Source organism: Piliocolobus tephrosceles, chromosome 14 (genome assembly GCF_002776525.5).
Source record: "Piliocolobus tephrosceles isolate RC106 chromosome 14, ASM277652v3, whole genome shotgun sequence".
In the NCBI taxonomy this organism is placed as follows: domain Eukaryota; kingdom Metazoa; phylum Chordata; class Mammalia; order Primates; family Cercopithecidae; genus Piliocolobus; species Piliocolobus tephrosceles.
Window position 1 is genome coordinate 5,728,548 of NC_045447.1, and position 27,211 is coordinate 5,755,758.

At 50.7% G+C, this 27,211-nt stretch overlaps 1 protein-coding gene across 2 annotated transcripts in view; it reads right to left on the bottom strand.

Annotated features, from left to right (window-relative positions):
- Positions 1-27,211, bottom strand: part of CFAP77 (cilia and flagella associated protein 77) — a 171,860-nt gene that overhangs the window by 34,206 nt on the left and 110,443 nt on the right. For both annotated transcript variants that reach the window (XM_026457113.2, XM_026457112.1), the window contains one exon: positions 2,272-2,377. In XM_026457113.2, coding sequence (XP_026312898.1) covers positions 2,272-2,377 — 106 coding nt within the window. The remainder of the gene's footprint in view (positions 1-2,271; positions 2,378-27,211) is intronic.

Here is a 27,211-nt window from a genome sequence, read left to right on the forward strand (position 1 = left end):
GAACCGGCCATTACCATAGCAAGTGGACTCTTGCTTGAGCCATTAACAAATAAACTAGTCATGGGTTGCTCTTAAAATATTATTACAATGTGGAGCTCTTTAATGAGCTGTCTGGGGCTCTGCAGACGGCTGAGAAGAGCCAGGAGAGGCCCTGGCACCCGCCATGCCTGGAAATCCTTGGCCCCCCACCACCTCGTACACCCCTCCTGGCCCCTCCTGAGGGGTACCAGGATTTCTAGAAAGATGCCTCCCATCCCCAGGTTGGCCCTAGAACATCACAGGCGCTGTCGCTGAGTCCCAGGCTTTTCCGTAAACAGCAGGAGTGGGGGACCTCTCCTTCAGGAAAAGCCTGGACTCTCAGGCTGGACAAGCCTAGGTCTGACACTGTTGGCAAATCACTTCATCTCACTGAGCCCTAGTTTCCCTGTCAAATAAACCAAACTGAGATGATAAGAGGAGAGACTGACCTCAGGGCATTCTCGGAGAACTAAATGCAGAAACTCAGGGTGCGTGCTCAGCCCAGCCCTCAGCTCAGAGGCTTGGGGAGGGTGCGGGTTGTGATTGTCATGACAACCAGCCACGCTGGAGCCACGCCCTTGATGAAGTCTGTAAAGCACCACGTGAACATAGAACAAATCTGATTTTACCATCATCAGTCTGGACCTACTGCGGAGGAGGCCAATCTGATCTCTCTGAACGTTCGAGTTTCAGAATACTTTAAAGGAAGTACTATTTTATTTATTTATTTTTTATTGAGACGGAGTCTTGCTCTGTCACCCAGGCTGGAACGCAGTGGCACGATCTTGGCTCGCTGCAACCTCGCCTCCTGGGTTCAAGCAATTCTCATGTCTCAGCCTCCTGATTTGCTGGGACTACAGGCACGTGCCACCACACCCAGCTAATTTTTTGTATTTTTAGTAGAGACGGGTTTCACTGTGTTAGCCAGGATGGTCTCCTGACCTCGTGATCCGCCCGCCTCAGCCTCTCAAAGTGCTGGGATTACAGGCGTGAGCCACCGCACCCAGCCAGGAAGTACCATTTTAGTATCTTTTCTTTTGAGACAGAGTCTCACTCTGTCGCCCAGGCTGGAGTGAAGTGGTGCAATCTCAGCTCACTGCAACCTCCGCCTCCTGGGTTCAAGCTATTCTCCTGCCTCAGCCTCCCGAGTAGCTGGGATTACAGGTGCCCACCAACATGCCCGGCTAATTTTTATATTTTTAGTAGAGACAGGGGTTTCACCATGTTGGCCAGGCTGGTCTCAAACCAGGTGACCCACCCACCTTGGCCTCCCAAAGTGTTGGGATTACAGGCGTGAGCCACCGCACCCGGCCGTATTTTCACATGTGTATAACAACACAAATGAACAGTTAAAGATGGTTTTCCTTCCTGCTAAAATCCTCACTGACCTGATGTCCTGCTCGTTGCTAGGGACTCCTATCACCAGCAATCGGCAGTGTTTGGACATCCTCGGGACCTCAGCTCAAACTTCCCTGTGCAGGTACTGCCTCCCCAAGCCTCGACTTCCACGCCTGGCAAGCAGGGATTACAATGCCTGCTTTGCGGCCTTGGTAGCATAGATGAGAGGATGCATGTCCTGCTTGGGGGGTATTTGGAATACTGCTTCCTGGTTAATTTGTGTTTTTTTTTTTTTTTTTTGAGAGGGAGTCTCACTCTGTCCCCTTGGCTGGAGTGCAGTGGCGCGATCTCGGCTCACTGCAAGCTCCGCCTCCCAGGTTCACGCCATTCTCCTGCCTCAGCCTCCTCCTGGTTAATTTGTAATAAAATGTTACAAAGTTTACTATAATGTGTTCTTTGAGGCACCCTTTCAGAAGTGGGTTCCTCTTCAACTTTGCCTTATTGGCCTTTTCTCTATAGATTGTACAGGACATACTTGTGTGTGGGCCAGGTCGGATTAGTCTAAAATCTGATTTTGGGCGTGTGAAGTTGTGCAGAGGTTTGGTGAGAAGGGTCCCTAGGTAGGAGTCAGGACAGCTGGGTTCTCATCCCGGCTCAGGGTCACACGGGGCCTATTGACTGGTGGCCTGGACCCATCTCCTCTACCCTCTGAACTTACGTAGGGTTGGAACTAGATAATCACCAAGATCCTTTCAGCTCTAGATTCTCTGATGCTGGTCAGAAGATGCAACCTGATTTCCCACCCACCCCCAATGATAAACATACACAAGTGTCATCTCGATGCTTGGCCCTGGCCAGCCCTTCTCTCTTCTCCACCCCCTCAACTGGCAACTCGGGAGTGAGGGCTGCGCTTACCTTCTGCTTCTTCTCCAGTTTGATGGCTTTCTGGGTGGCCTTTTGTTCCTGTACCCACAGTTGCAGGTACCGGTGCTGCAGCAGATCAAAGAAGGGTGTGGAAGGCCTGGAGGGAAGAAGTCCAGACAGAGCTTGAGGCCCTAGAAAGACAGAGGTACCCGCTCCCCACCCCCCGCCCCCGGGAGCCTCCTAAGCGTCAGGAGCTGCAGGTTGCATCACACCCACAGCTGTGAAAGCCTCTCTCCCAGCCCGCAAAAGCTATGCAACAGGTGCCTCACATAGGCTTATGAGTTCTGGGCCTGCGATGGTGGTAGGACTCTCTCCTTGACCAAACGTTAGAGGTCTGGTCCTCTGAGCTCTCTTTCTCACTAGGCCGCATCCCTGGGCCCTATCCTTGGCCTGCTGAAGCCAGTTTTAGCCAAGAGTCCCACTACGTTGATTCGCCTCCCCGTCACATCTGATTACCCTTGACTGCTGATTAGGTTCCTCACCTGTACCCTTGATATCTGATGACCTTGGCCTGCCTTTAGCAAGGATCTTCCTGCCTTGACGTCTCCTCTTAGTAATTTTCCATCCACGGACCCCGCCCCTCCCTTGGCTCCTCAGCCGAACATCCTTACTTCTGTTGTATCTGGAATTGAACTCAGTTCTATACTGAAGCTTCTCCCTTTTTGCGATAGTATTGAATAAAATGTCTTTACCACCTTTAATCAGTGTCTGGCTCCGGTTCTCTTTGACAGCGATTTCCAGCCAAGGAGCACTTACCTAGGCATTTTGTATGCTCCACCCCTTCCCAACAGGAAAATGGATACTAGTATTATTCCCATCTTACAGATGAGAAGGGTAAGATCCCAGAGCAGTGCGGGCAGCACCGCAAGGCAGACACGCTCAGCCACAAGCCTCTGTAGCAGTGGGATTTCATGTCCTTGCAGCAAATGGCCAATTGCTCCCAGGTGGGACCTAATCTCTAAACAGGTTGAGAGGCTGAATATCCAAATGGACAGTGGCCAAACCACATATAAAAGTGAACTATGGGCCAGGTGCTGTGGCTCACGCCTGAAATTCCAGCACTTTGGGAGGCCGAGGAGGGTGGGTCACCTGAGAACAGGAGTTTGTGACCAGCCTGGCCAACATGGTGAAGCCCTGTCTCTACTAAAACTACAAACATTAGCTGGGCATGGTGGCGTGTGCCTGTAATCCCAACTACTAGGGAGGCTGAGACAGGAGAATCGCTTGAACCCGGGAGATGAAGGTTGCAGTGACTCGAGATCACGTCACTGCACTCCAGCCTGGGCAACAGAGCAAGGCTCTGTCTCAAAACAAAAGCAAAAACAAAAACAAAAACAAAATTATGAGCCACAATCTGCAGATAGGCCAGGAAACCAGCACCTTTTGTACAGCCCAGGAAGCCACCTGCTATGCCAGACTTCTAGGAAGTCAGACTGTGGTCTCTACCAACAGTCCAGGAAGCCAAACAATAACCCTTGAAATAGCCAACCCAGCATGTCTGGGACTTGGTTAATAACTCCCAGCTCCCCTAATTTTTGTACCTACTTGCAGCTTGGAACCAACCAGAGAAAACTAAATAAGCACCCTTAACCAGTCCCATAGGATGCCCCCATATATATAAAATAGATACCTGGAATTTATGATGTATATCATATACATGATGCATATATATATATTTCTATTTTCATGAGGAAGAAAATGAAAAGATAAACCAAACTTATTAACTAAGAATCTACCTGTAGAATGAGGGAGAGAACAGGAAGGAAAGAACAGAAAGGAAACCTAGAACTTTTTGAATAGACTTTGTGTTATAGTTTTGACTTTGGAAACATATAAAAAATGTTTTGTTTTTTTTGCTAATTATGAAAAAATTAAAGAGAAAGGGTTAGCATCTACCCCACATCACAACAGGAGAGAGCAAATGAACCTAATTGTATGTCAAGTTGTGGCATAAACACAGATGATTTCAAGTGACTTTATTTATTTATTGAGGTGGAGTCTTGCTCTGTCACCCAGGCTGGAGTGCAGTGATGCAATCTCAGCTCACTGCAACCTTGCCTCCCAGGTTCAAGTGATTCTCCCACCTCAGCCTCCTGAGCAGCTGAGATCACAGGCACCAGCCACCACACCCGGTTAATTTTTTGTATTTTTAGTAGACACAGGGCTTTGCTGTGTTGACCAGGCAGGTCTCAAACTCCTGACCTCAAGTGATCTGCCCACCTCGGCCTCCTAAAGTGCTGGGATTACAGGTGTGAGTCACCTCGCCCAGCTTCAAGTGACTTTAAAAGAGATTTGGATAGAATATCCCTAGCGTAAAACATCCTGAGGATAAAAAGAACCATGAGGAAATCTGAAGCTGTGTCCTTGTTGCTAATAATAATGTTGATACTGTTAGTTTGAAACTATTATGTATACATTCCAGGATAAAGCAAATTAGTAATTATATAAATGCCATTAGGAGGAAAGAAATACCTATATAAAATCAAAGAAGTAGAAAAAATCCTCTGTAATTTTAAATTTGAATTGTAAATATCATTATGAACTTGTTAGTTTTCCTCTTTATAAAAAGTAACATGTTTCCTATCCCTATCTCTGTCCACTGTAAAAGTCTAGAAGTGATCACAACTCAGTAGCAATGAGCACCCTAGTGCCTAGACTGTGGTCTCTAAGTGCCGTTCTCTGCTCAAAAGAACCACTGGAGAAAGGGTTGATCTCTGTGCCCAGGAGGTCCCCATGCCAGAAGCAAGAAGGCTGTCAGAGGCTATTGGGAGACATGGTAATGGACCTCAGGGGCCAGCCCAAATTGGCCAAAGACAGGACAATTTGAGCATTAGACAGAATAACAATGGCTGTGAGTTGAAATCCATCATATAGCACTCTCTGTATGACATATGGACATATATGTATAATTCTGGTGGGGAAAAAAGGAAAACCTCCTTGTGCAGTTTGGAAGTTGCTAGGCCACAAAATCATTATTCTGAAAATAAATAACAGAGCATTTCCCTGCCTTTCCTCCTGTACTAACAGGATCTTGGGGTAATCAAATAGGCAATAAGGGAAAGTTCTTTATAGAAAAACCAGAGCTGGGCCAGGCGCGGTGGCTCACGCCTATAATCCCAGCACTTTGGGAGGCCGAGGCAGGTGGATCACAAGGTCAGGAGATCGAGACCATCCTGGCTAACATGGTGAAACCCCGTCTCTACTAGAAATACAAAAAATTAGCCGGGCATGGTGACGGGCGCCTGTAGTCCCAGCTACTCGGGAGGCTGAGGCAGGAGAATGGCGTGAACCTGGGGGGCGGAGCTTGCAGTGAGCCGAGATCGCACCACTGCACTCCAGCCTGGGTGACGGAGCGAGACTCTGTCTCAAAAAAAAAAGAAAAAGAAAAGAAAAACCAGAGCTCATAAATGCAGGAGGAATGATAGAATTAGTGGGGAAATCAGTGTTTTGCAACTCCTAATGAAATAACGGATCTAGGGAGCATTCATCGGTGGCTGCTAAAATGATCAGGTGGAGGCTGATGGGAGATTCCCAACAGATGGGTCATGCTGCAGCAGCCGAACCGAATGACCAGCCCTTTCTATGATCATCATGTTATTATTATGGTAAATATACACAACATAAAATTTACCCCAGTTATCAATCTTGACATCACTGACAGTGACAAATAGATACTGTGCCAGAAGTGATAGGCTAGGAGGTATGCTGGACTGCCTACCAAATATGTTTGGGGGAAAAAAAACCCAAAGTAAACTAACTGGAAGGTAATCAAGACTCTAGACCAGCATTGTCAAATTACTTCTTTTTCTTTTCCTTTTATTCTTTTTGAGACAGAGTCTTGTTCTATTGCCCAGGCTGGAGTGTAGTGGCGTGATCTCGGCTCACTGCAACCTCCACCTCCTGGGTTCAAGTGACTCTCCTGCCTCAACCTCCCGAGTAGCTGGGACTACAGGCTCCCAACACCATGCCCAACTAATTTTTGCATTTTTAGAAGAGATGGGGTTTCACCATTTTGCCAGGCTGGTCTCGAACTGTTGACCTCAGGTTATCCGCCCACCTCAGCCTCCCAAAGTGCTGGGATTACAAGCGTGAGCCTGGCCTCAAATTACTTTCCAAAAAAAAAAAAAACAAAACTGCAATTACTTTTCTACCAACCTAATATAACGTGAGCTACCCTGTAACCCCAAACCAAGGAATGCCTGGAGCTGCCAGCAGCTGGAAGAGGCAGGAAGGGTCCTCAGCTAGAACCCTGGGAGGGAGTGGGGCCTGTTGACTCCTGTTTCATGCTTTTGGCCTCCAGAATTGTGACAGAATCATTTCCTGTTGTTTAAGCCACCAAGTTCATGGTAATTTGTGACACCGGCCACAGGACACTTGTACGCAGGGGTTCCTCAGCTTACACGCTGGGAAACATCGATGGGAACCACCTTCCCACTGAGCGGTATCCAGAACATGGCCAGTGACTGGAAAATGGAAGAGTCTTCAACAGCCAAAGGGCGTTTTGAGCAGTGTTTCTCAAACTATGCACCTGGGTCACCGTGGGATCTTGTTCAGGGCACCTCCGGTTCAGTCACGTGGGGTGGCCAAGGCACTGCATTCACGCTTCATGCCTCAAGGCTTAAGGACTTGGAGATGATCTAACCCCGGGCTCTGAGCCTCCCAAAGTCCCAAGAAGGTGCAGGCGATTATTTCTGTGCAGCTATGTAAAGACATTCATCTGAGGAGAGGACCCACAGCTTTTATCCGATGTTCTCAGCCTCCCAAGTGGCTGGGACCTCAGGCATGCACCACCATATCGGCTAATTTTTTGTTTATTTTTTGTAGAGATAAGGGGTCTCACTATGTTGCCCAGGCTGGTCTCAAACTCCTGAGTTTAAACGATCCTCCTGCCTCTGTCTCCCAAAGTGCTGGGATTACAGGCGTGAGCCACTGCACCCGGTTTACGTGTTTTTCAAAGATGCAAACGCCACAGGAAGGATTCAGAACCTCACAACTTACCCTGTGACTTAATTTTACAGAAAACATCAATGAGGAAACAGAGGTGCTGAGAGGGAAAGCGGCTCCCAGGGTCACACAGCTCGGGACCGGAGATGGCAGACCTCGAGCCTCTCATTCTGCGTTTTATGTGGCCTGCATGGTGGTCTTAAACTTTGAAGTCATTGTCAACACTTAAAAATTAAAATTTTTTCCATTCAAAAAACAACTTCCTGGAGTGTCTTGACATTTTGTAAGTTTTGCCAATGCTGGACTCTGCTCCTGGCTGCAGCAACTGGCTGGCGCTGAGTAAAAGTTCCCCTTCCGCCCCAGGCCTCACCCTGCCCTATTGCCTTACCAGGCTGGCTCTGCTCTCTGGTAGGAGAGGCTGCCGGGCTCCTCCACATGTTTCAGCTTATGGCCCAGAGACAGCTGTAGAGCTAAAGCAGACACTAAATATCCACTCCCTGGCCTCTGTCTGTGCTCCTAGGCCAGTCTGCCTCCCCTGCACGCAGCTCTCTCTGGGCCGGGGCTGAGCTGGGATTCTGTTTGAGCCTGGGATTCTGTCTGAGCAAAGGTTCAGCAGCTTCAAGCTGGTGCCCCTGCTCAGAGGTCCTTCACACAGCAGCCTGTGGTGCAGCTACAAATGGTGGTTCTTTGTTTTCCAGTTCCTTTACCCCTGCGGTGACTTTTATTACTTAATTATTACGCACCCCATGCTTCTGAGCAGCCTAATTTATAGCTGTGTTTTCTAATGACACTAGATTCGTAATCTGAAAATATCTACCCCAAGAGGCTGTTCACAACAGAAAAGCTCTCTTCTCAGCAGTCCCCGGCACATCCATCGCCTCCACAAAGGCACCCTCAGCCCTCCTGCGGGCTCGGCTGACATCCTGTGTCTTGCTCCGGCCAGCAGCTCTTATTACCGGGAAAGAGGCTCGGGGCATGAGAGTAACCCATAAACCCTGGGAGTCCCAACGGCCCCAGCCTGGGTTCTCTGAAGGAGACCAGCAGGCTATGCCCGCTTCTGCTCTGGCTCATTACCTTGGATACAAAGGTGGAGAAGCTGGTCTGACATGGGAAGAATCTCGGACATAAGTCAGATCGTATCACCCCTTGCTTAAAATGCCTTCCATGGCCCCCCATGTCTTAGCCTAAGCCCAGACTCATTGCCCGGGCCACAGGACCCTTCCAGCAGCTCCTGTCTCCTTCTCCAGCTCCTTCCTGACATTCATGCCACCCCCCAACCAGGTCTTCCAAGCCCTGAGAATCCTCTTTCTCTCGCTCAGCACACACTCAGCTTCCCCTTTGCCTTCAGGTCCCAGTAGTGAGGCCACCTCCCCAGAGGGCTCCTCCCCAACCAGCCCATCCTAGGACGGCCCTCATCGGGCACCCTCCCACACAGGGCACTCATTCATTCATTTGTTTGCTGATTTACAGCAGGTCTTGGCCGTTGGCCACCAACATCACGAGGGTGGGGACAGTTTATGTCTGGTGTGAACTGGCACAGTGCTGCTCTCGGGAATTATTTCTTGTTGAAAAAGACTGAGAGAGAAAGAGAGGACACACAGCAGGAGGAAAGAGGGGAAGGAGACAGAGAAAAAGACTAGGCAGAATTTTAGGAGATAAACTTTTCATAATTCAGGGTATTGTAAATTAGACTAGCTATGAGTTATAATAAACCAAAAGAAGCGAATGGAGGGAAATTGCAATTCAATGGAGGAAGGATAGTCGTTTCAACAAACGGTGCTGGAGCCTTGGACATCTTGGACAAAACAAACAACACAGCAAACAAACATAACAAACACAACCTAAGTCTCACACCTGATACAAGAATTAACTCAAATGGATCACAGATTTAAACACAAAACATTAAACTACACAACTTCTAGATAAAAACATAGGAGAGAATGTTTGGGATCAAAGGCTACGTAAAGAGTTTGTCAGACTCAACACCAAAAATACAATCCATGAGAGAGAAAAACTGATAAATTGGGCTTCCTCAGAATTAAAAACGTCTGCTCTGTGAGAGACCCAGTTCAGAGGATGGAGAGACAAGCTACAGACAGGGAGAACACACCTGTAAACCATATATCTGGCAAACGACTCGTATCTAGAATAAAAAACTCTCAAAACTCAACAGTAAAACAAACCAAACCAAAACAAAAAAAAAAAAACCCAAACAATCCCATTAGGAAATTGATGGCCAGGCATGGTGGCTCACGCCTGTAATCCCAGCACTTTGGGAGGCCGATGGGGGCAGGTAACCTGAGGTCAGGAGTTCGAGACCAGCGTGGCCAACATGGCGAAACCCCATCTCTACTAAAAATACAAAAATTAGCCGGGCTTGGTGGCACGTGCCTGTAATCCCAGCTAATCAAGAGGCTGAGACATAAGAATCGCGTGAACCTGGGAGGTGGAAATTGTAGTGAGCCGAGATTGCACCACTGCACTCCAGGCTGGGTGACACAGAGAGATTCCCTCCATCTCAAAAAAAAAGGAAAAAAAAAAAAAAAGAAAAAGAAAATTGGCAAAGCCCAGCCCGGTGGCTCATGCCTGTAATTCCCCCATGTTGGGAGGCCAAGGTGGGAGGATTCCTCGAGCCCAAGAGTTTGAGACCAGCCTGGCCAACATGGCAAAACCCTCTCTACAAAAACAAAAACACAAAAAACAAAACAAAACAAAACAGAACAACAAAAAAGAAAGAAATGAAAAGAAAGAAAATAGGCAAAAGACATGAAGAGACATTTCATCAAAGAGAATATATGGATGGCAAACAAACACATGAAAGAATAGTCAACATCTGTAGCCATTAGAGAAATGCAAATGAAGACTATGATATCACTATGCCCCCATTAGTACAGCTAAAATAAGAGGGCGTAATGACAGTACCACATGAGGATGCATAGAAACTAAAGCTCCCATGCACTGCTGGTGAGGATGAAAAATGGCACAGCTACTCTGGAAAACTGTTTGGCAGTTTCTTTCTTTTTTTTTTTTTTTTTGAGACAGAGTCTCGCTCTGTCGCCAGGCTGGAGTGCAATGGCGCAATCTCGGCTCACTGCAACCTCCACCTGCTGGGTTCAAGCGACTCTCCTGTCTCAGCCTCCCAAGTAGCTGGGATTACAGGCGCCCGCCACCACGCCCAGCTAATATTTTGTATTTTTTAGTAGAGACAGGGTTTCACCATGTTAGCCAGGATGGTCTTGATATCCTGACCCCATGATCTGTCCACCTCGGCCTCCCAAAGTGCTGGGATTACAGGCGTGAGCCACCGCGCCCGGCTATTTTACTTTTTAAAAAGATATTTGTAACAGCCTTGTTTTTTTTTAGTAGAGACAGGGTTTCGCCATGTTGGCCAGGCTTATCCAAACTCCTGACCTCAAGTAATCTGCCCATCTTGGCCTCACAAAGTGCTGGGATTGCAGGCGTGAGCCCCAGTGCCTGACCCACTGGCTCATGCCTGTAATCCCAGCACTTTGGGAGGCCAAAGTGGGTGGATCTCTTGAGCTCAGGGGTTCGAGACCAGCCTGGGCAATATGGCAAGACCCTGTCTCTAAAAAAAATTGGAAAATTTTAAAAAGGATGCTATGTAAAATAGCACCAAATCAAATAGACTAATGCATCAACAGCAAAGGCCCCTTGTAATACCTTGCATTCATCCTGGAGCCTGGGAGTGAGGGTGGCGGGGCAGAAACCAGACACATGAACGCAGCTCACTCCCTGCTGCTTCTCACCAAGCAGCCAGCCGGGGGAGGAAAGAAATTCATCTTCCAATGAAATTGGGAGTATTGATGATACCTGAGCCTGGGCACATTAATTAGAGCATGGAGATTGCCTTTTGTAATTAGAAGTGACCAGAAAAGCTGAGGAAGCCTGAGGTTTCACCTAAGGAACTGGGAAAGAAGTCGACCCTTAGAGCAGGTGTGAACAGGCCCCTCAGTCAAGGGCTCAGGTGTTCTCGGTACCCCCTGTGCCTCCCAGTTGTTCACTGAGCTGGTCACATTTGTAAAAGCGACGGCCTTCATGATGAAATATTATGCAACTGCCAAAAAGAATGAAGTGGCTGTGTGTGTAATAAGCTAGAGAGATCTCTGAGACATGTCATGTGTAAAACAGGAAGTCAGGGGAGGAGATGTACAGTACAGGTGCCTCTGCACAAACGTGGGTGGATGAAAAAAAAGACTGGAAGGCTGGCGCAGTGGCTCATACCTGTAATCCCAGCACTTTGAGAGGCTGAGTCGGGTGGATCACTTGAGGTCAGGAGTTCCAGACCAAACCGGCCAACGTGGCGAAACCCTGTCTCTACTAAAAAATACAAAAATTAGCCGGGCGTGGTGGCAGGTGCCCGTAATCCCAGCTATTCGGGAGGCTGAGGCAGGAGAATCGCTTGAACCCAGGAGATGGAGGTTGCAGTGAGCTGAGACTGTGCCACTGCACCACTCCAGCCTGGACAACAGAGTGAAACTCTGTCTCCAAAAAAAAAAAAAAAAAAGGGAAGAAGAAAGAAGCCTACCAGTGATGTCTGCAGTGAGGCCTCAGGCAGGGGAGCAGAACTAGGGATGGGGTAAGGTAAACTTCCATCTTTCAGCTTACTTAGTTTTTGTATATGACTCTTTTGCAAATAATAGAGAAAAAAAAGGACTCCTGAGAGTTGACTGAGGCTGCGTGGCCGGTGATGAGGGTGATGGATTCTGGTCCCCAGACTCAGGGTCAGGACGCATTCCCAGCCCCACCTGCCACGCACAGATCCACACCGAACATCAGATCAGAACTCTCTGGGCCGGTTCTGGGCCGTTTGCTTTCCACTACAAAGCATCCGGGGGTGATCCTGCCTTCCTGGAGCCATGGGGAGCGCCCATGGCTGGAGGACCCAGCCCTACCCCATCATGCCCTGGGGACATCTAGCATTTCCCTGTGTACTTGACCTTTCTAGAATGCATCTTTAGGAGCCGTTTTTCCTGTTTTTTTTCCATAACCATTTTTTGAAGCTACCTTACAACACGTTCAGTTTTTTAAGTAAATGTAGTTCTTTACGGTAAAATATAGGCATTTTTCCCACCCCCAAAATGAACGATTTTTGCCCCAGGCGGAGAGCCCCTGTGGTAACAATTACAGCCGTCCTTTCTGCAGCTTTCTTTTGAGGCGCTGGAGGGTTTCACATGGAGGATCTTAATTATTTATCCTCACTAAATGAGCATGGAAAAGGTGGGAATGGGAAGCGAGGCCCAGAGAGGTCAAATGGCTTGCCCAGGGTCACACAGCACACTCCAGTAGCAAAGCCTGGACTCCCACCCTTCCAGTTGCAGTGTCTCCGGCCAAGAGAATTTGAATCAATTTTCACAAAAGAGAGGGCAGTTAAGGCTGAACAACACTGCCCAGCAAGCCAGCTGCAGATAGAGGCCAAGTCCAGGGGCCCTGGCTATTTTCATATAGGACCCCAGACTTTCCCAGACACCATCGTTTGTCCCTGGATCCTGCAACATCCCCCAACTCCTGGCCCCCCGCTCCTCATAGGAGCCAAGGCTTTTTAAAAAATGCAAGTCTGGGGCCGGGTGCAGTGGCTCACGCCTGTAATCCCGCCACTTTGGGAGGCCGAGGCAGGTGGATCACTTGAGGTCAGGAGTTTGAGACCAGCCTAGCCAACAGGGTGAAACGCTGTCTCTACTAAAAATACAAAAATTAGCTGGACGTGGTGGCATGCACCTGTAATCTCAGCTACTTGGGAGGCTGAGGCAGGGGAGTCACTTGAACCCAGGAGGCAGAGGTTGCAGTGAGCTGAGATTTTGCCACTACATTCCACCCTGAGTAACAGAGTGAGACTTCATTTCAAAAAAAAAAAAAAAAAAGCAGGTCTGTTTCTTTCTCAGCACAACCAGTGGCTTCCCATTGCCCTTAAGAGTACATGGTTCTCGAGGGTCTCCAGTTCAGTCCCTCTCCCAACCCCTCCCAAATGCAGAGTCCTCCCCCACCTCCTCCTGGACTCCTCTCCTTCGCCTGGCAGACGCCTCTCGAGACCTCCCTTAGCTCTGCCCACTCTGCCATGGCTGCACTTTGCACATGCGAAGGTGTCTGAAGTTCTTTATAATGGTTGGCTCAGGGTCCACCTTTCCCACCAGGCTCTGAGCTCTCCGGAGCAGGGATGGTGCTGGGTTGCCCTCTCTAAATCTCTAGGCCTGGACTGTCTGCACTCAGTAGAGAAGCCGAGTGACTCAAAGCCTTTGGAAACTCCTTTCCTGAGGACGCGTGGCCTCAACTGCAATGCCCAGGTGAAGGTCTTTGGAAGAAATGGCCTTTTCCTTGGGGAACCTAGTGACGGAGGTGGGGTGGCCCCGATATCCTTCAGAACGGGTGCAAGCATCGAGGACAAGCCACGTGGCCTCTTGATTCCCTTCTCTCTCTCTCATGGGAGGATCAGCCATTAAGTCAGCATGTCAGAGCTGATCCTGGATCCTTGTAGCCCTGGAGAACAGAGAGCCCAGCCAGGCCAGGAGACACCAAGGAAGCAACTCCTTCCTGAAGACGAATGAGAGGAGGTTCCTGAAGCCGAGGGCAGGCTGGAGGAGCCAGGGAGATCTGCTGCTCTCAGAACTGTTCCTTATAAATCTTTAGGACTGCGTTCAGAAGTAATTCAAGATTGCAAACGTCTCTGCTTCTGTGCAATACTGAAGGGGTCTGCCAGGGCACTGGGGTGGGGATGCAGGACTGCAAGCTGCTCTGAGGCAGGACGGCCCTACTGGCCTTTGAGGCTCGTCAGAACCCAGAGAGAGAGGAATGGAGGGCTGGCCCCACGCTGGTGTCTGGGGAGGGGCTCCTGGGCCGGGGAGCAGAAGGAATTGGGTCAGGTCCACACCGGACCTGAGGCCAGGGGCTTGGTGAGGGCTGGAGATCCTCCTTGAGGAGGGGTAAGGAACTGACTGAGAAGGGACGTGAGACTTCTGGGGTATGGAAATGTGCTGTATCTTTTAATTAATTTATTTATTTAGAAACTGGCTGGTGTGCAGTGGTGTGATCCTAGCTCACTGCAGCTTTAATCTCCTGGACTCAAGCAATCCTTTCACCTCACCCTCCTGAGTAGCTGGGACTACAGCACTCACCACCATAACTGGCTAATTTTTTAATTTTTGTAGAGGTGGGAGTCTCACTATGTTGCCCAGGCTGGTATTGAACACCTGGCCTCAAGAAATCCTCCCACCTTGGCCTCCTGAAGTCCTGGGATTACAGGTGTGAACCACTGTGCCTGGCCTGGAAATGTACTGTATCTTCACTGGATACCCAGGTGTATAAATTTGTCAAAACTCATCAAATTGTGTATGGAGCATTTTATTGTCTGGAAATCACACCTCAATAAGGCTGTTTCAAAAGAAAAACTAAAAAGACCAGATTGGGGAGTAAACGGCTGAGGCGGGAGTTTTAGCAGAGGAAAGGCTTTGTGAAGATACTAGGGATGGTTTCTGAGTGAGAGGAGAGGGGAGGGGGCATGATGCCAGACACTGTTGCTGTGTAGTAGAGTGGATTAGCCTGGGGGAGGGGGAAGGGTACAGGATTTGAGGGTCCAAGGACATTTCAGGGGGAGGAAGGGGACAGCCGAAAGGCAGTGCACCTTGTGAATGAGATCTCAACTCTGCGTTCACTCGCTCATTATCCCATCCATCCACCCATCCGCCCATCCATCCATCCACCCACCCACCCACCCACCCATCCATCCACCTACTCATCCATCCATCCATCCACCCACTCATCCACCAACTCATTCATCCATCCATCCACCCACCCACCCATCCATCCACCCACCCATCCATCTACCCAACCATCCATCCATCCAGCCAGCCAGCCAGCCAGCCAGTCACCCACTCATCCATCCATCCATCCATCCATCCATCCATCCATCCAGCCAGCCATCTACCCACCCATCCATCATCCACCCATCCATTCATCCATCTATCCATCCATCCATCTACCCACCCACCCATTCATCCACCTACCCATCCATCAACCCAACCATCCACCCACTCATCCATCCATCCATCCATCCATCTACCCTCCCACCCATCTACCCAGCCACCTATCCATCCACCTATCCATCCATCCACCCAACCATCCATCCACTCACCCACCCACCCAACCATCCATCCACTCACCCACCCACCCATCCATCCATCCATTCATTCACTCACCCACCCACCCATCCATCCACCCATCCACCCACCTGTCTACCCATCCATCCCTCCATCCATCCATCCAGCCAGCCAGCCACTCATCCATCCATCCATCCATCCATCCATCCACCCACCTGTCTGGCCCATTTAGGGCTTTAATGGTATGTCTGAATGTGGAGGTGGCTCCCTGCCCGCTAGGGTCACAGAGCATGCAGCAGAAATAACCATCCTCACAGCTCACACTCCCTGCCTGCCTTCTCAATCCTTGGGACAACAACTCGAGAGACTGATATCAATATCCTCACTTTACAGATGAGAAATCTGAGGCCCAAGGAACACCACTGTCTTGCTCAAGACCACACAGTAGTTGTTCAAATCGGAAGCCTGCAGGGGTAGCCACGCTGCAGCTCTATCGCCCTGCAGTGCCAAGGGCCAATGCCAGGGTAGACAGCAACCTGCAGTGTGGCTGGAGTTCAGAGGAGAGAAAGGTTAATTCAGCAAGGGTGTGGGATGAGGGACGTCTCCTCTGAGGCTTTGGACAGATCTCTGGGGATGGGCAGAAGGTGGCCGGGCAGGGGAACTCTAGGCAGGGAACTATGTGAACACAGGCAGGACTCCCAGCTGGAGACGGGCCTGATCTGCCCTGAAGAATAACAGTGATTCAAAATGCCTCCCATCCTAATAAGCACTTTCTATACCAAGCCCTCCACGTGCAAAGCTCACTGAGTCCTCACAACTCTGGAAGGGAGGATGGAGACTCCTGGCTTTCAGAAGGGGAAACTGAGGCTCAGGGAAATGGAGCAAGTTGCCTGTGTGATGCTCAGGGATGCAGAGTAGCCAGGCAGGAGAGCCAGGATCCGTACCCGGGTTCCCCTGGCCCTGAGGCTTTTTGCCCCTAACGGTTAGGCTGTGTGCTGCGGCTCCAAGGCGGGTCTGAATGATCCACTCATCTCTGTCCAGGTCAAGTTGTGCTTATTGGCAATTTGCCAGCCTGGACTCGTGAGCAAGTGCTTCCTCCACACAAAGGAGTCTGATTTGTCCTGACTTCCACGCTGGGCCCCATCCAGGGGTCTCAGGCCCTCACACTTGGGCTGCGAGGGCTTCCGAGCTGCTGCTTCTACTGTTTGGAAAGCCGGGCTTTGGGCTTGCCTGTGGACTCCTGAACAGCCTGTGTCGTGATGACAAGGCCCCTGCTAAGAGCTTTGACAAATTATTTGCTGATAACCTGGCAGGAACCCCCCGGAAAAGTTTCTCACCGCCGGACGTGCCCACTAGCAACAAAACCGTGTCAAAACTCGGTCCCATAAAGTGGAAAACGGGGGAATGAAATGAAATCAGCTCCTACTCGGGGTAGGCCTCCCAGAAACTTCAAATTAGTTCCATCAAACCCATCCTGACTGCTCTGCGATTGATACCCCAGACCAGGGGGTGATCTCCGATGCAGGCACAGGGGACGTGCAGGGGAAATGGAAATTATCATTTGCAAACATTAGGCTGACACTTTGTGAATGCGGGGGATGAGGGCTGACAGCTCTGATTTGCCGGTGCGGCTCCGCTCTGCCAGGAGTGCTCTGTGGATTAGAGGGGCCCTTTCATGGCAACCCATCTTCATCTTCGCTGCTCATTAAAACTTTGTGGAGCTGGAGAACTTGGCGGAAGAGAGGAGGCTGGAGGAGCCTTCTGAGGGACTTTAGGTACACATTTGTTGAAAGGTGTTTCAGAAGGGAGACTTGGGTCTGACAAACTGGATTTTAGTACGGCTCTCCGTTCACAGCGGGCTAAAATAATTGGTCATCAGTGACTACTAATTCGGTTTAGTAGCCAGAGGCGATTTTTTTCTTCCTGGAAAATCAATGACAGCGTGGAGGTCTGTTCAACGTGATTCCGCTCAAGACGGGTCCTTATTTGGCTCTTGATGCTTCTTCCAGTGGAGACAGCTATTTTGTTAAAATAAAATTAAAATCCATCTCTAATATGCCAGCAGTCTGCTGCTCCCAGGGGCCGGGAAGGTGCTGGCACCCTCACAGCTGGGAAAGGACGGACGGGCGGATGGTGGCCTCTGAGGCTGGGCCTGAGACTGTGGATGGCTGGTTTGGGAGGAGGGAGAAGGCTGGAGGGCTGGGCTTCTCTCCACGATACAAAATCAACACCTGATCCATAAGGTGCACCCAGAAGTGGAGCCGTCTAGGGAGACCCACCTTCTCCACCTGCCGGGTGGGGTTTCTGAAGACCGCCCTCGTGTTCTTGCACAGCCCCGAGCCGCGTGCTACAGGGCTGGGGTGTCTCTCTTTTTCCTTGGCACCCGAGGCTTCCTGAATGGCTTGCCTGTTCGACTGTCAAGTGACTTCTACGGCTGTGTACTGAGCACTTTGCTTGTGCCTATAGTTTCACCGCTGTTTTTTTCTAACAAGCGATTATAACACTGCCTGTGGGTACCAAAGCTACCACTAAATCCATTTTTTTAAAAAAACTGAAACTTTTATGGAGATCATTGTAGATTCACATGCAGTTTGTACGAAATGATGCAGAGAAATCCCACGTGCCCCTTACCGTGTTTCCCGTGTTTCCACCAATGGTAACTGTAGAATAAAATCACGGCCAGGATAATGACATTGATACAGTCCAACAATGTCATTCACATTTCCCCGATTTCACCCATACTCGTGTGTGTGTGTGTGTGTGTGTGTGTATTTCTGTGCCATTTAATCATCTGTTGTTTTATGTATCCACCACCATAGTCAAGACACAGAACATTCCATCCCCACAGGGCTCCCTCCTCTTGTCCTTTGGAACCACACCCACCTCGCTTGCACACTGCACTCATGTTCCAGAGACTGCGTTATTTCATCCCGACAAGAAACCTACTAGACAGGAACTACTGTTATGTGAGCCCCGCTTTATGTATAAATAAACTGGGATTCAACAAGATTAAATAACTCACTCAGGATCAGCATCGAGTGACTACTGCCCTAAAACGGTTGCAAATAGCAGACTCTAGGCCATGTCTGGACCACAGACATGCTTAGTTTGGCCTGTAGCATTTTGAAATCTTAAGTAACCAATATACTTTTTTAAAAAATCAGAAGGTTCACATAAAAGTCCAAATGCCTGGCTTTGTTTACTGAGATATTAGACGATCTGGTAACACTGGCACATTCCTACATGTCCACAATTGGCTGGAGCTGCCAACTTTAGACCAGGTATGTGCCCCAGTTTGCCGCAGTCCCCACCACTCCCTATAGCCTTACACAGGGCCCGCTTCCCTTTTATCTGCCAGGCCTCTGCAGGCTCGTGAATTTGTAACCCTGGTTCTGTGCCAATTAAACAACAAAAATACTTGGTGCCTCTCTCTCTTCCTAAGAGCCCAAGGAACTGTTCACTGATGGATTGACACAACTCTTTTCCTATAGTGGAAGGAATGTTAATCCCAATGATAGATGGAGAAACGGAAGCCCGTGGAGAGTGCGTGGCCTGCTCAAAGTTCCTCACCATGGAAATGGGAGAGGTCTGTGTTGAGTCTCGAGTCTTCAGGCTTCAAGGCAAGTTCTCTATCCTCTCTCTGCTCGCTGCAGAAAGGGGTGCCAGGAGAGGCAAGGAGGGAAGAGAGAAGAGGGAATTCCTCCTTTCCAGGAGGGAAGGGAGTAATGAGGCCTGACAGGAAGATCTAGGACCAGCCCATGCATCAGGCCCAGGAGGTCCTGTGCCTGGGCCCAAGACACTTTTAGGGACTCTTAAAATATTTAAATTTCTTTCAAAATCAGAAAAATATAAAAATAATTCAGCCTGGATTATATTCATCTTTATACTAACATAGCCATAAAATAGATTTTTTTTTTTTTTTTTTTTTTTTTTTTGGAGACAGAGTCTCGCTCTGTCACCCAGGCTGGAGTGCAGTGGCCGGATCTCAGCTCACTGCAAGCTCCGCCTCCCGGGTTCACGCCATTCTCCTCCCTCGGCCTCCGGAGTAGCTGGGACTACAGGCACCCGCCACCTCGCCCGGCTAGTTTTTTGTATTTTTTAGTAGAGACGGGGTTTCACTGTGTTAGCCAGGATGGTCTTGATCTCCTGACCTCGTGATCCGCCTGTCTCGGCCTCCCAAAGTGCTGGGATTACAAGCTTGAGCCACCGCACCCGGCCTTTTTTTTTTTTTTTAATAGAGGAAGGGACACAGGAAGGCAAGTGTGCCCAGGGGCCCCAGAGTCCTCCTGCAGCCCTAGGAGGGAGGTGTCAGCCCTCAGGTCCAGCTGCCCTGGACCCAAAGACACAGGCCTCAGCCTGGATAAGAAGTTGCATTTGCCAGTCTCTCCTTCCTTCAGAATGTGGAGCAGGGGTTCTCTGTTTGAAGGGTGAATAACAAAGAGCTTAGTGAAAGTAGAGATGTCACCCTCCACCCCCAGACATTCTGGCTCTCTGGGCCTGTGGGGGAGGGCAAGGAATCTGCATTTTAACAAGGGTGCCTCCCCCACCCCTGCCAAGTGGTTCTGGCACACGTGTTCCCTGGCACCCTTTTAGAGTCCCAGTTCCGAGTTTCCCGGGCAGGGGACCCTCCACCTGCTGGCCACCAGCACTTCTGTCCTCCTGGCAGAGAGCTAGGGCGGGCTGGGGGGCTGAGCTCTGGCCCCCCGGGGACTGCTGTACCCCTTGGACCACTCTCATCCCCTCATTGCCTTTTTCTTAATTGACCCCTCGGCTCCAGGGCCTGTTTCTTCTAGGAACAGGGGTGGAACTGAGGCCCCGCCTGTCTCCCTAGCAGGACTCTTAGAGCTAATTAGAGAAGAGGACCTCCGGGCTTGTGGCTACTTTTTAATTGTTTGTGGATCCAACGTAAAAGCTAGTGACGCGGGATGCTTGGTTAGCAGCACACGCCTGACTTCTGAATCTAAGAGGTCATTTGCAATGTGTTAACATTTTTCACAAGGGTGAATTCAATTAGCAGTTCCAGCACCAGTGCAGGCAGCAGGAGGCAAGGAAGACAGCGCTCAGTGAAGCCGAAATGGAAAGGGCTGAGAACGAGAGATCCGCCAGGCCACTCAGAAACCGACTGGGCAAGAGGATCCTGGCACCGGGGGGGAAAGGTGAGTCCCAGGTGGGCACCTCTGCCGGAGGCAGTGAGGATGGCAGAGAGGCCACGGACCAGGTGTTAGGAGATTGGATTCTCAACAAGTGTGTGTAGCTCAGCGGAGAGCCTCACCTGTGGGCCTCAGTTTCCCCTTTTCCAAGGTGATCACTGGTACCCACCCTTTGCCTGACCAGGAGGACAGAAAGCATCTCCTCACTGTCACCCGTGGTCAGGGACACAGGGGAGGGGTCATTTCCGCACTGTCACCCGTGGTCAGTGACACAGAGGAGGTAGAAAAAGTTGAGAAGATGGGAAGGCAGATGGGGCCAGCATCCGAAACAACTGGGGTCGTCGGCACAGGCAGAGCAGGTATCATTCCAGTCAGCAGCTCTGCTGGTGGACGTCAACCCCGAGGACCCTCACACAGGGGCACCAGGTGTGCCAGGGTACTTGCGGGGGCCTTGTCATGGGGGCACACGAGAAACACTTTAGCAGTAGAGAGATGGGTACACCTGTGGCGGACGATTCAGACAGTGGGACAGGGCGATGTTGCGAACGTGTGTCATGAGATGAGCGAGTCACTGTGCAGAGTGACTTCCAGGGCACAGGACCCCACTCAGTGGTCCCTGTGATTTATGGATCGCTAACGACAGAGCAAAACGGGGCACACTGGGTGGAAAGCATGCATGTTCCAACCTCGGGAGGGTCCTCAGGGAAGACGGGGAGGGGCTGAGGCTAGGAAGGGGCGCCCAGGGGCTTCAGACTGTGTCACGTTTTGTTTCTTAATATTAAAGGAAAGGATCAGAAGTGAAAGCGGCCAGATGGTGAACATTTGCTAAATCCAGGTAGTGGGTTCACGGGAGTTAGTTGTGCTGCTTCTGAACTTTTCTATTTGTTTGGAAAGTTTTCTAATAAACACAAAAGAAAGGATTGGTTAAAAGGTTTTGCTCCCTTGATAGCACCACAGGGTGACCACCGTCAGTAAGAACCGAATTGCACGTTTTAAAATAACTAAAAGAGTAGAATTGAGGAGCTGGAGACCCCACTCTCCACGATGTGATTGTTACGCATGACAAGCCGGTATGGAAACATCCCACGTAGCCCATAAACATATACACCATATTTTAAATTAAAAATAAAAAATAGCCGGGCGCGGTGGCTCAAGCCTGTAATCCCAGCACTTTGGGAGGGCGAGGCGGGCGGATCACGAGGTCAGGAGATCGAGACCATCCTGGCTAACACGGTGAAACCCCGTCTCTACTAAAAAATACAAAAAACTAGCCGGGCAAGGTGGCGGGCGCCTGTAGTCCCAGCTACTCGGGAGGCTGAGGCAGGAGAATGGCGTAAACCTGGGAGATGGAGCTTGCAGTGAGCTGAGATCCAGCCACTGCACTCCAGCCTGGGCAACAGAGCAAGACTCCGTCTCCAAAAAAAAACAATTAAAAAAATAAATAAATAAAAATAAAATTTAATTAAAAATAAAATACTTGCGACTCATAAAAGCATTTATACCTATCATCTTTATTTATTTATTTATTTATTTTTGAAACGGAGTTTCACCCTTGTCGCCCAGGTGGAGTGCAGGGGCACTATCTCAGCTCACTGCAACCTCCATCTCCCAGGTTCAAGTGATTCTCCTGCCTCAGCCTCCCGAGTAGCTGGGATTGCAGGTGCCCGCCACCACGCCCAGCTAATTTTTACATTTTTAGTAGAAACATTTTAGTTTCGCCATGTTGCCCAGGCTGGTCTCAAACTCCTAACCTCAGATGGTCCGCCCGCCTCGGCCTCCCAAAGTGCTAGGATTACAGGTGTGAGCCACCACGCCTGGCTAATTTTTACATTTTTAGTAGAGACAAGGTTTTGCCATGTTGGCCAGGCTGGTTTCAAACTCCTGACCTCAGATGATCTGCCCGCCTCGGCCTCCCAAAGTGCTGGGATTACAGGTGTGAGCCACCGCGCCCGGCCTATTCCTATCATCTTTTGACTGATTACAAAACCCCTTCTGTATTTTTCACAAAAACGTTAAGGGGCCAACAGGTATCAAGACTCCAGGGAAGCCATTGGAAAATTATCATTCTAAAGATCATTTTCTCAAAACCCAACGACACCAAAAATGCAGGACACTCTGACTTGATTTGTGTTAAGATGCTTCGATGATTATAGTGGGCTGAATGGTCTCCCCTCCACCACCAAAAGATGTGTCCATATCCTAACCCCCCTCCAGCCTGTAAATCTGACCTTATTTGGAAAAGAGGTCTCTGCAGATGTAATGATGTCAAAGATCTTGAGATAAGATCATCTGGGGATATTTGGCTGAGCCCTAGACCCAATGATAAGTATCTTTGTAAGAGACAGAAGAGAAGACAGAGATGCAGGAGAGACAGCCACGGGAAGTGTGAGGCAGCAGTGGCTGAAGGGATACCAAGGAACACCCAGGGCCACCAGGAGCCGGAGGAGGCGGGAGACCCCTCCCTAGAGCCTGCAGAGGGAGGGTGGCCCTGCCAACACCTTGATTTCAGACTTCCGGCTTCCAGAACTAGGAAAGGATCCATTTTTCTTACTTTTCTTTCTTTTTTTTTTTTGAGATGGAGTTTTGCTTCTGTGGCCCAGGCTGGAGTGCAGTGGCACGATCTCGGCTCACTGCAACCTCTGACTCCCAGGTTCAAGCGATTCTCCTGCCTCAGCCTCCCAAGAAGCTAGGATTACAGGCGTGTGCCACCACACCCAGCTAATTTTTGTATTTTTGGTACAGACGGGGTTTCACCATGTTGGTCAGGCTGGTGTTGAACTCCTGACCTCAGGTGATCCGCCCGCCTCAGCCTCCCAAAATCCTGGAATTACAGGTGTGAGCCACCGCATCCGGCCGTTTCATTTTTGTTATTTTAAGCCATCAAGTATGTGGTAATTTGTTTCAGAAACCCCAGGAAATTAACAAACGATGATTTTCTACAGCTCCTGTAGCCGAAGCTCAGTGCCCTGCAAGAGTCGGGCCCAGGAAAGAGTTGGCTGTCTCATGTGCTCTTGGCACCAGAATATTGCCTGTTCCCAATATCCAGGACGCACTGCATTTGAGCAATCTGTTCCCTCTCACTCAGCCAGTCAACAAGCGATTACCGAGCACCTACAACATTCCAGGCAGGCGCATGCTAGGCACTGGGGAAGGAGGAATAAGCAACACCAGACCCACCCCACTGACTCTGCTGGGGGAGATGGTCAGGTCTGCAGGCAGTGGCCACACCGGGTGGCCTGTCTAGGCAAGGGACACAGGAGTGTCTGAAGGATGGTGAGGCCTCACCCAGGCAAGGTGGGGGACGAGTGTCCCTGGCAGAGGGAAAAGCATATGTGAGTCCAGAGAAACGTCGGGAGGGAGGGAGTTCAGGGGACTGAAGGAGGTTTAGCTTGGGAGAGTCAGAGTGAAGTCTCAGCAGACCCAAAGGTACCCTTGTGCCCTCTCTCCTGGGTCCTCTGCCCACTAGAAACAGCGTGCACCGCCTTGCTGTTATACCTGTTGGTTGCATATTGGTTTGTTTTGTGTTTTATTTTCTCTATATCCCAAACACCCAGCACCACAATGCCCAGCACAGGTGAGCCCTAAATGAACTCTCAGCATAGGCCGGAGGTAACGAATCTGTTCTGAGATCAGATCCCAGCGTGACCCCTTTGCGACCACGTGATTGTGTACAAGTGTCTCTGGGCCTTGGTTTCCTTGTCTGTAAATTGGGGATAAGAGAGTCAGTTGTGGCCGGGTGCGGTGGCTCAAGCCTGTAATCCCAGCACTTTGGGAGGCCGAGGCGGGCAGATCACGAGGTCAGGAGATCGAGACCATCCTGGCTAACATGGTGAAACCCCGTCTCTACTAAAAATACAAAAAACTAGCTGGGCGAGGTGGCGGGCGCCTGTAGTCCCAGCTACTCGGGAGGCTGAGGCAGGAGAATGGCGTGAACCCGGGAGGCGGAGCTTGCAGTGAGCTGAGATCCGGCCACTGCACTCCAGCCTGGGCGACAGAGCGAGACTCCGCCTCAAAAAAAAAAAAAAAAAAAGAGAGTCAGTTGCTACCTTAGGGCCCATCTGGGGATGTCTTCAGTTGATGTGTATGAAGCATCCAGCACGGTGTCTGGCCCCGGAAGCTGGCACTATTGTTCATCAAAATGAATGCAAGGCTCCAAAACGAATCTGGCCTCCAACAGGACTGATGGGGCCCAACCTGCAGCTCCGTCCTGTGAGTTCACTGCTCCTCCGCATGACGAGATGATCGGCCTCTGACAGGATTGATCAGGGCCTGCCTCCAGCTCGTCCTGGCTGGGCTCACCGCTCCTCTGCATGACGCACTCATTCTGTGACTATTTTTGCTTACGGGGTCCCTTGCCACAGTGGGATGTGGGCTGATGTGTTGGGCTTGACGCCTGGTTCTTCATGCAGTGTCAGGGAGGTGCCGGCTGGCTCACAGCAGTACCATCTCCTCCGTGCCCTGTGTCCCAGAATGAGCTAAACCAACCTCACCCCAGCAACCGCTCTGATTGTGTCGTGAGCTGGAGGCTGTAGAGGCGATAAGAGGCCCACGGCCGGGCCAGGCACCGAGCCGGACTCCCGACCCTGGACTCCAACGTCGGCTCCCACGAGGGCTTTCACTCTGCCCCTCCCCCGACACGGGCGAGGCCCAGCTCTGGAAAAATCAAAGGCAGAGTGGAGCATGTGTGATGCAACCTGGGAGGCCCCGAGGGGGACCAGCCGGGCCGGCCTCGTTAGTGCTGACCTTGGCACCGAGCTGCTCCTGATGGATGGGGTTCGGGCCTGGCCAGGCCCCGGGGGAGTGGCAGCCCCATCCATTATGGGCCCATCAGCACCTCCCTGAGCCCTCACCGCTTGGGATGCCGTGAGTGTCAGGCCGCGAATAAATCTCTGTCCGGGTCACAGGAGAGCCGAAAGGGAAACAAGGCAAAGCATGAAAAATGTCTGTGTCCTGGCTCTGGCGACAAAGCCCCCATGAAGGAGGAAGAAGCAGCCGGAGTTTGGGGAGGGAGAAAGGGTGGATCAGGAGCAGCCAGGCTGGGGCCCCAGGGAGGCTGGGCTTCCTGGGAGTAGAAGCGGGAAAAGATGGGGGCCCCAGGCTGCTCCCTCTCCCAGTATGGCTCCCTGCCTGTCCCCTACCTTTTTTTTTTTTTTTTTTTTTGAGACAAAGTTTTGCTCTGTTGCCCAGGCTGGGGTGTAGTGGTGCAATCTTGACTCACTGCAACCTCCACCTCCCGGGTTCAAGTGATTCTCGTGCCTCAGCCTCCCTGTAGCTGGGATTACAGGCACCCACCACCATGTCTGGCTAATTTTTGTATTTTTTTTTTTTTTTTTGAGAGGGAGTCTCGCTCTATCGCCCAGGCTGGAGTGTAGTGGCCAGATCTCAGCTCACTGCAAGTTCCGCCTCCCGGGTTTACGCCATTCTCCTGCCTCAGCCTCCTGAGTAGCTGGGACTACAGGCGCCCGCCACCTCGCCCGGCTAGTTTTTTGTATTATTTGTATTTTTTAGTAGAGACGGGGTTTCACGGTGTTAGCCAGGATGGTCTCGATCTCCTGACCTCGTGATCCACCCGTCTCGGCCTCCCAAAGTGCTGGGATTACAGGTTTGAGCCACCGCGCCCGGCCTAATTTTTGTATTTTTAGTATAGATGAGGTTTCATCATGCTGCCCAGGCTGGTCTCGAACTCCTGACCTCAAGTGATCCACTTGCCTTGACCTCCCAAAGTGCTGGGATGACAGGTGTGAGCCACCAAGCAAACCTGGCCCTCAGCCTGGGCCCCTTTTAACAAAACTCCTTGGAGATCCAGGCCCATAGAAGCAGGCAGGCCTTGAGGAGGAGCGGACCCCTGTCAGACTCAGTTCAGGGCGCTCCCAAAGCCCGGGCAGAGGTAGCCCGGGCTGGGCAGCCAGCCAATGCCCCCACCTCCCAAAAGAACCTGTTCAGGCCGCTAAGGGCCAGGGTCCTGGTGTAAGCTGCCTGGACAGAGCCCCCACACCTCCACTCACCACCTGCGACCTCCTGCTGAGGGACAGAAACTCACCATGGCTTCCTTTTCTCATGGATAAATAGAGGTGATGGACGCCCACCACACAGGGCTGCAATGAGGATTCATCCAGTTGCTCTGTGGAAAGCCAGGCCCCAGTAGGTGCTCATCAGCGTTGGCCGTTGATTGCTGTAACTGCTGTTCATAGCCACCATCTCACTGCTGAGGACTCGCCTCCGCACCAGGCCACTGGCACCATTGTGGACGGAGCTCAGGATGAGAAATGACTTCCTCGCCCAGGGCCTTGCTCTGCCTCCTGGAAGCATGCGGCCTGCGGATATGAACAGCCGCCCTGGAAGGAGACTCGGCTCAAATCCTGGTGCTGCCTCCAACTAGCCAGGGGACTTTGGGCAAGTGACTCACTCTGAGCCTCAGTTTCCCCATCTGTAGAATAGGGCTGATAGTCTCTACTTGGTAGAGTTGTATTTAATGAGATGAGGTACAAGGCTCAGTGTTGCACGCAGCAGTCACTCCGTGGGGGCCCAGAAGGTGTCAGCTATGAAGACTGCCCCCTCTCAACATACACTCTGGTCCTCATTTTGTTCTCTGAAGCCTCTGAGAGCAAAACCCCTCCACTGTCCTAATCCCAGGGCTTCAGAGGGTTATGGACGGCTGCTGTGTCTCTGCCGCATCTTTTCACATCCAGCTAGGAGGACCTCATCTCTTCTCCTGTTCTTTGTACACAG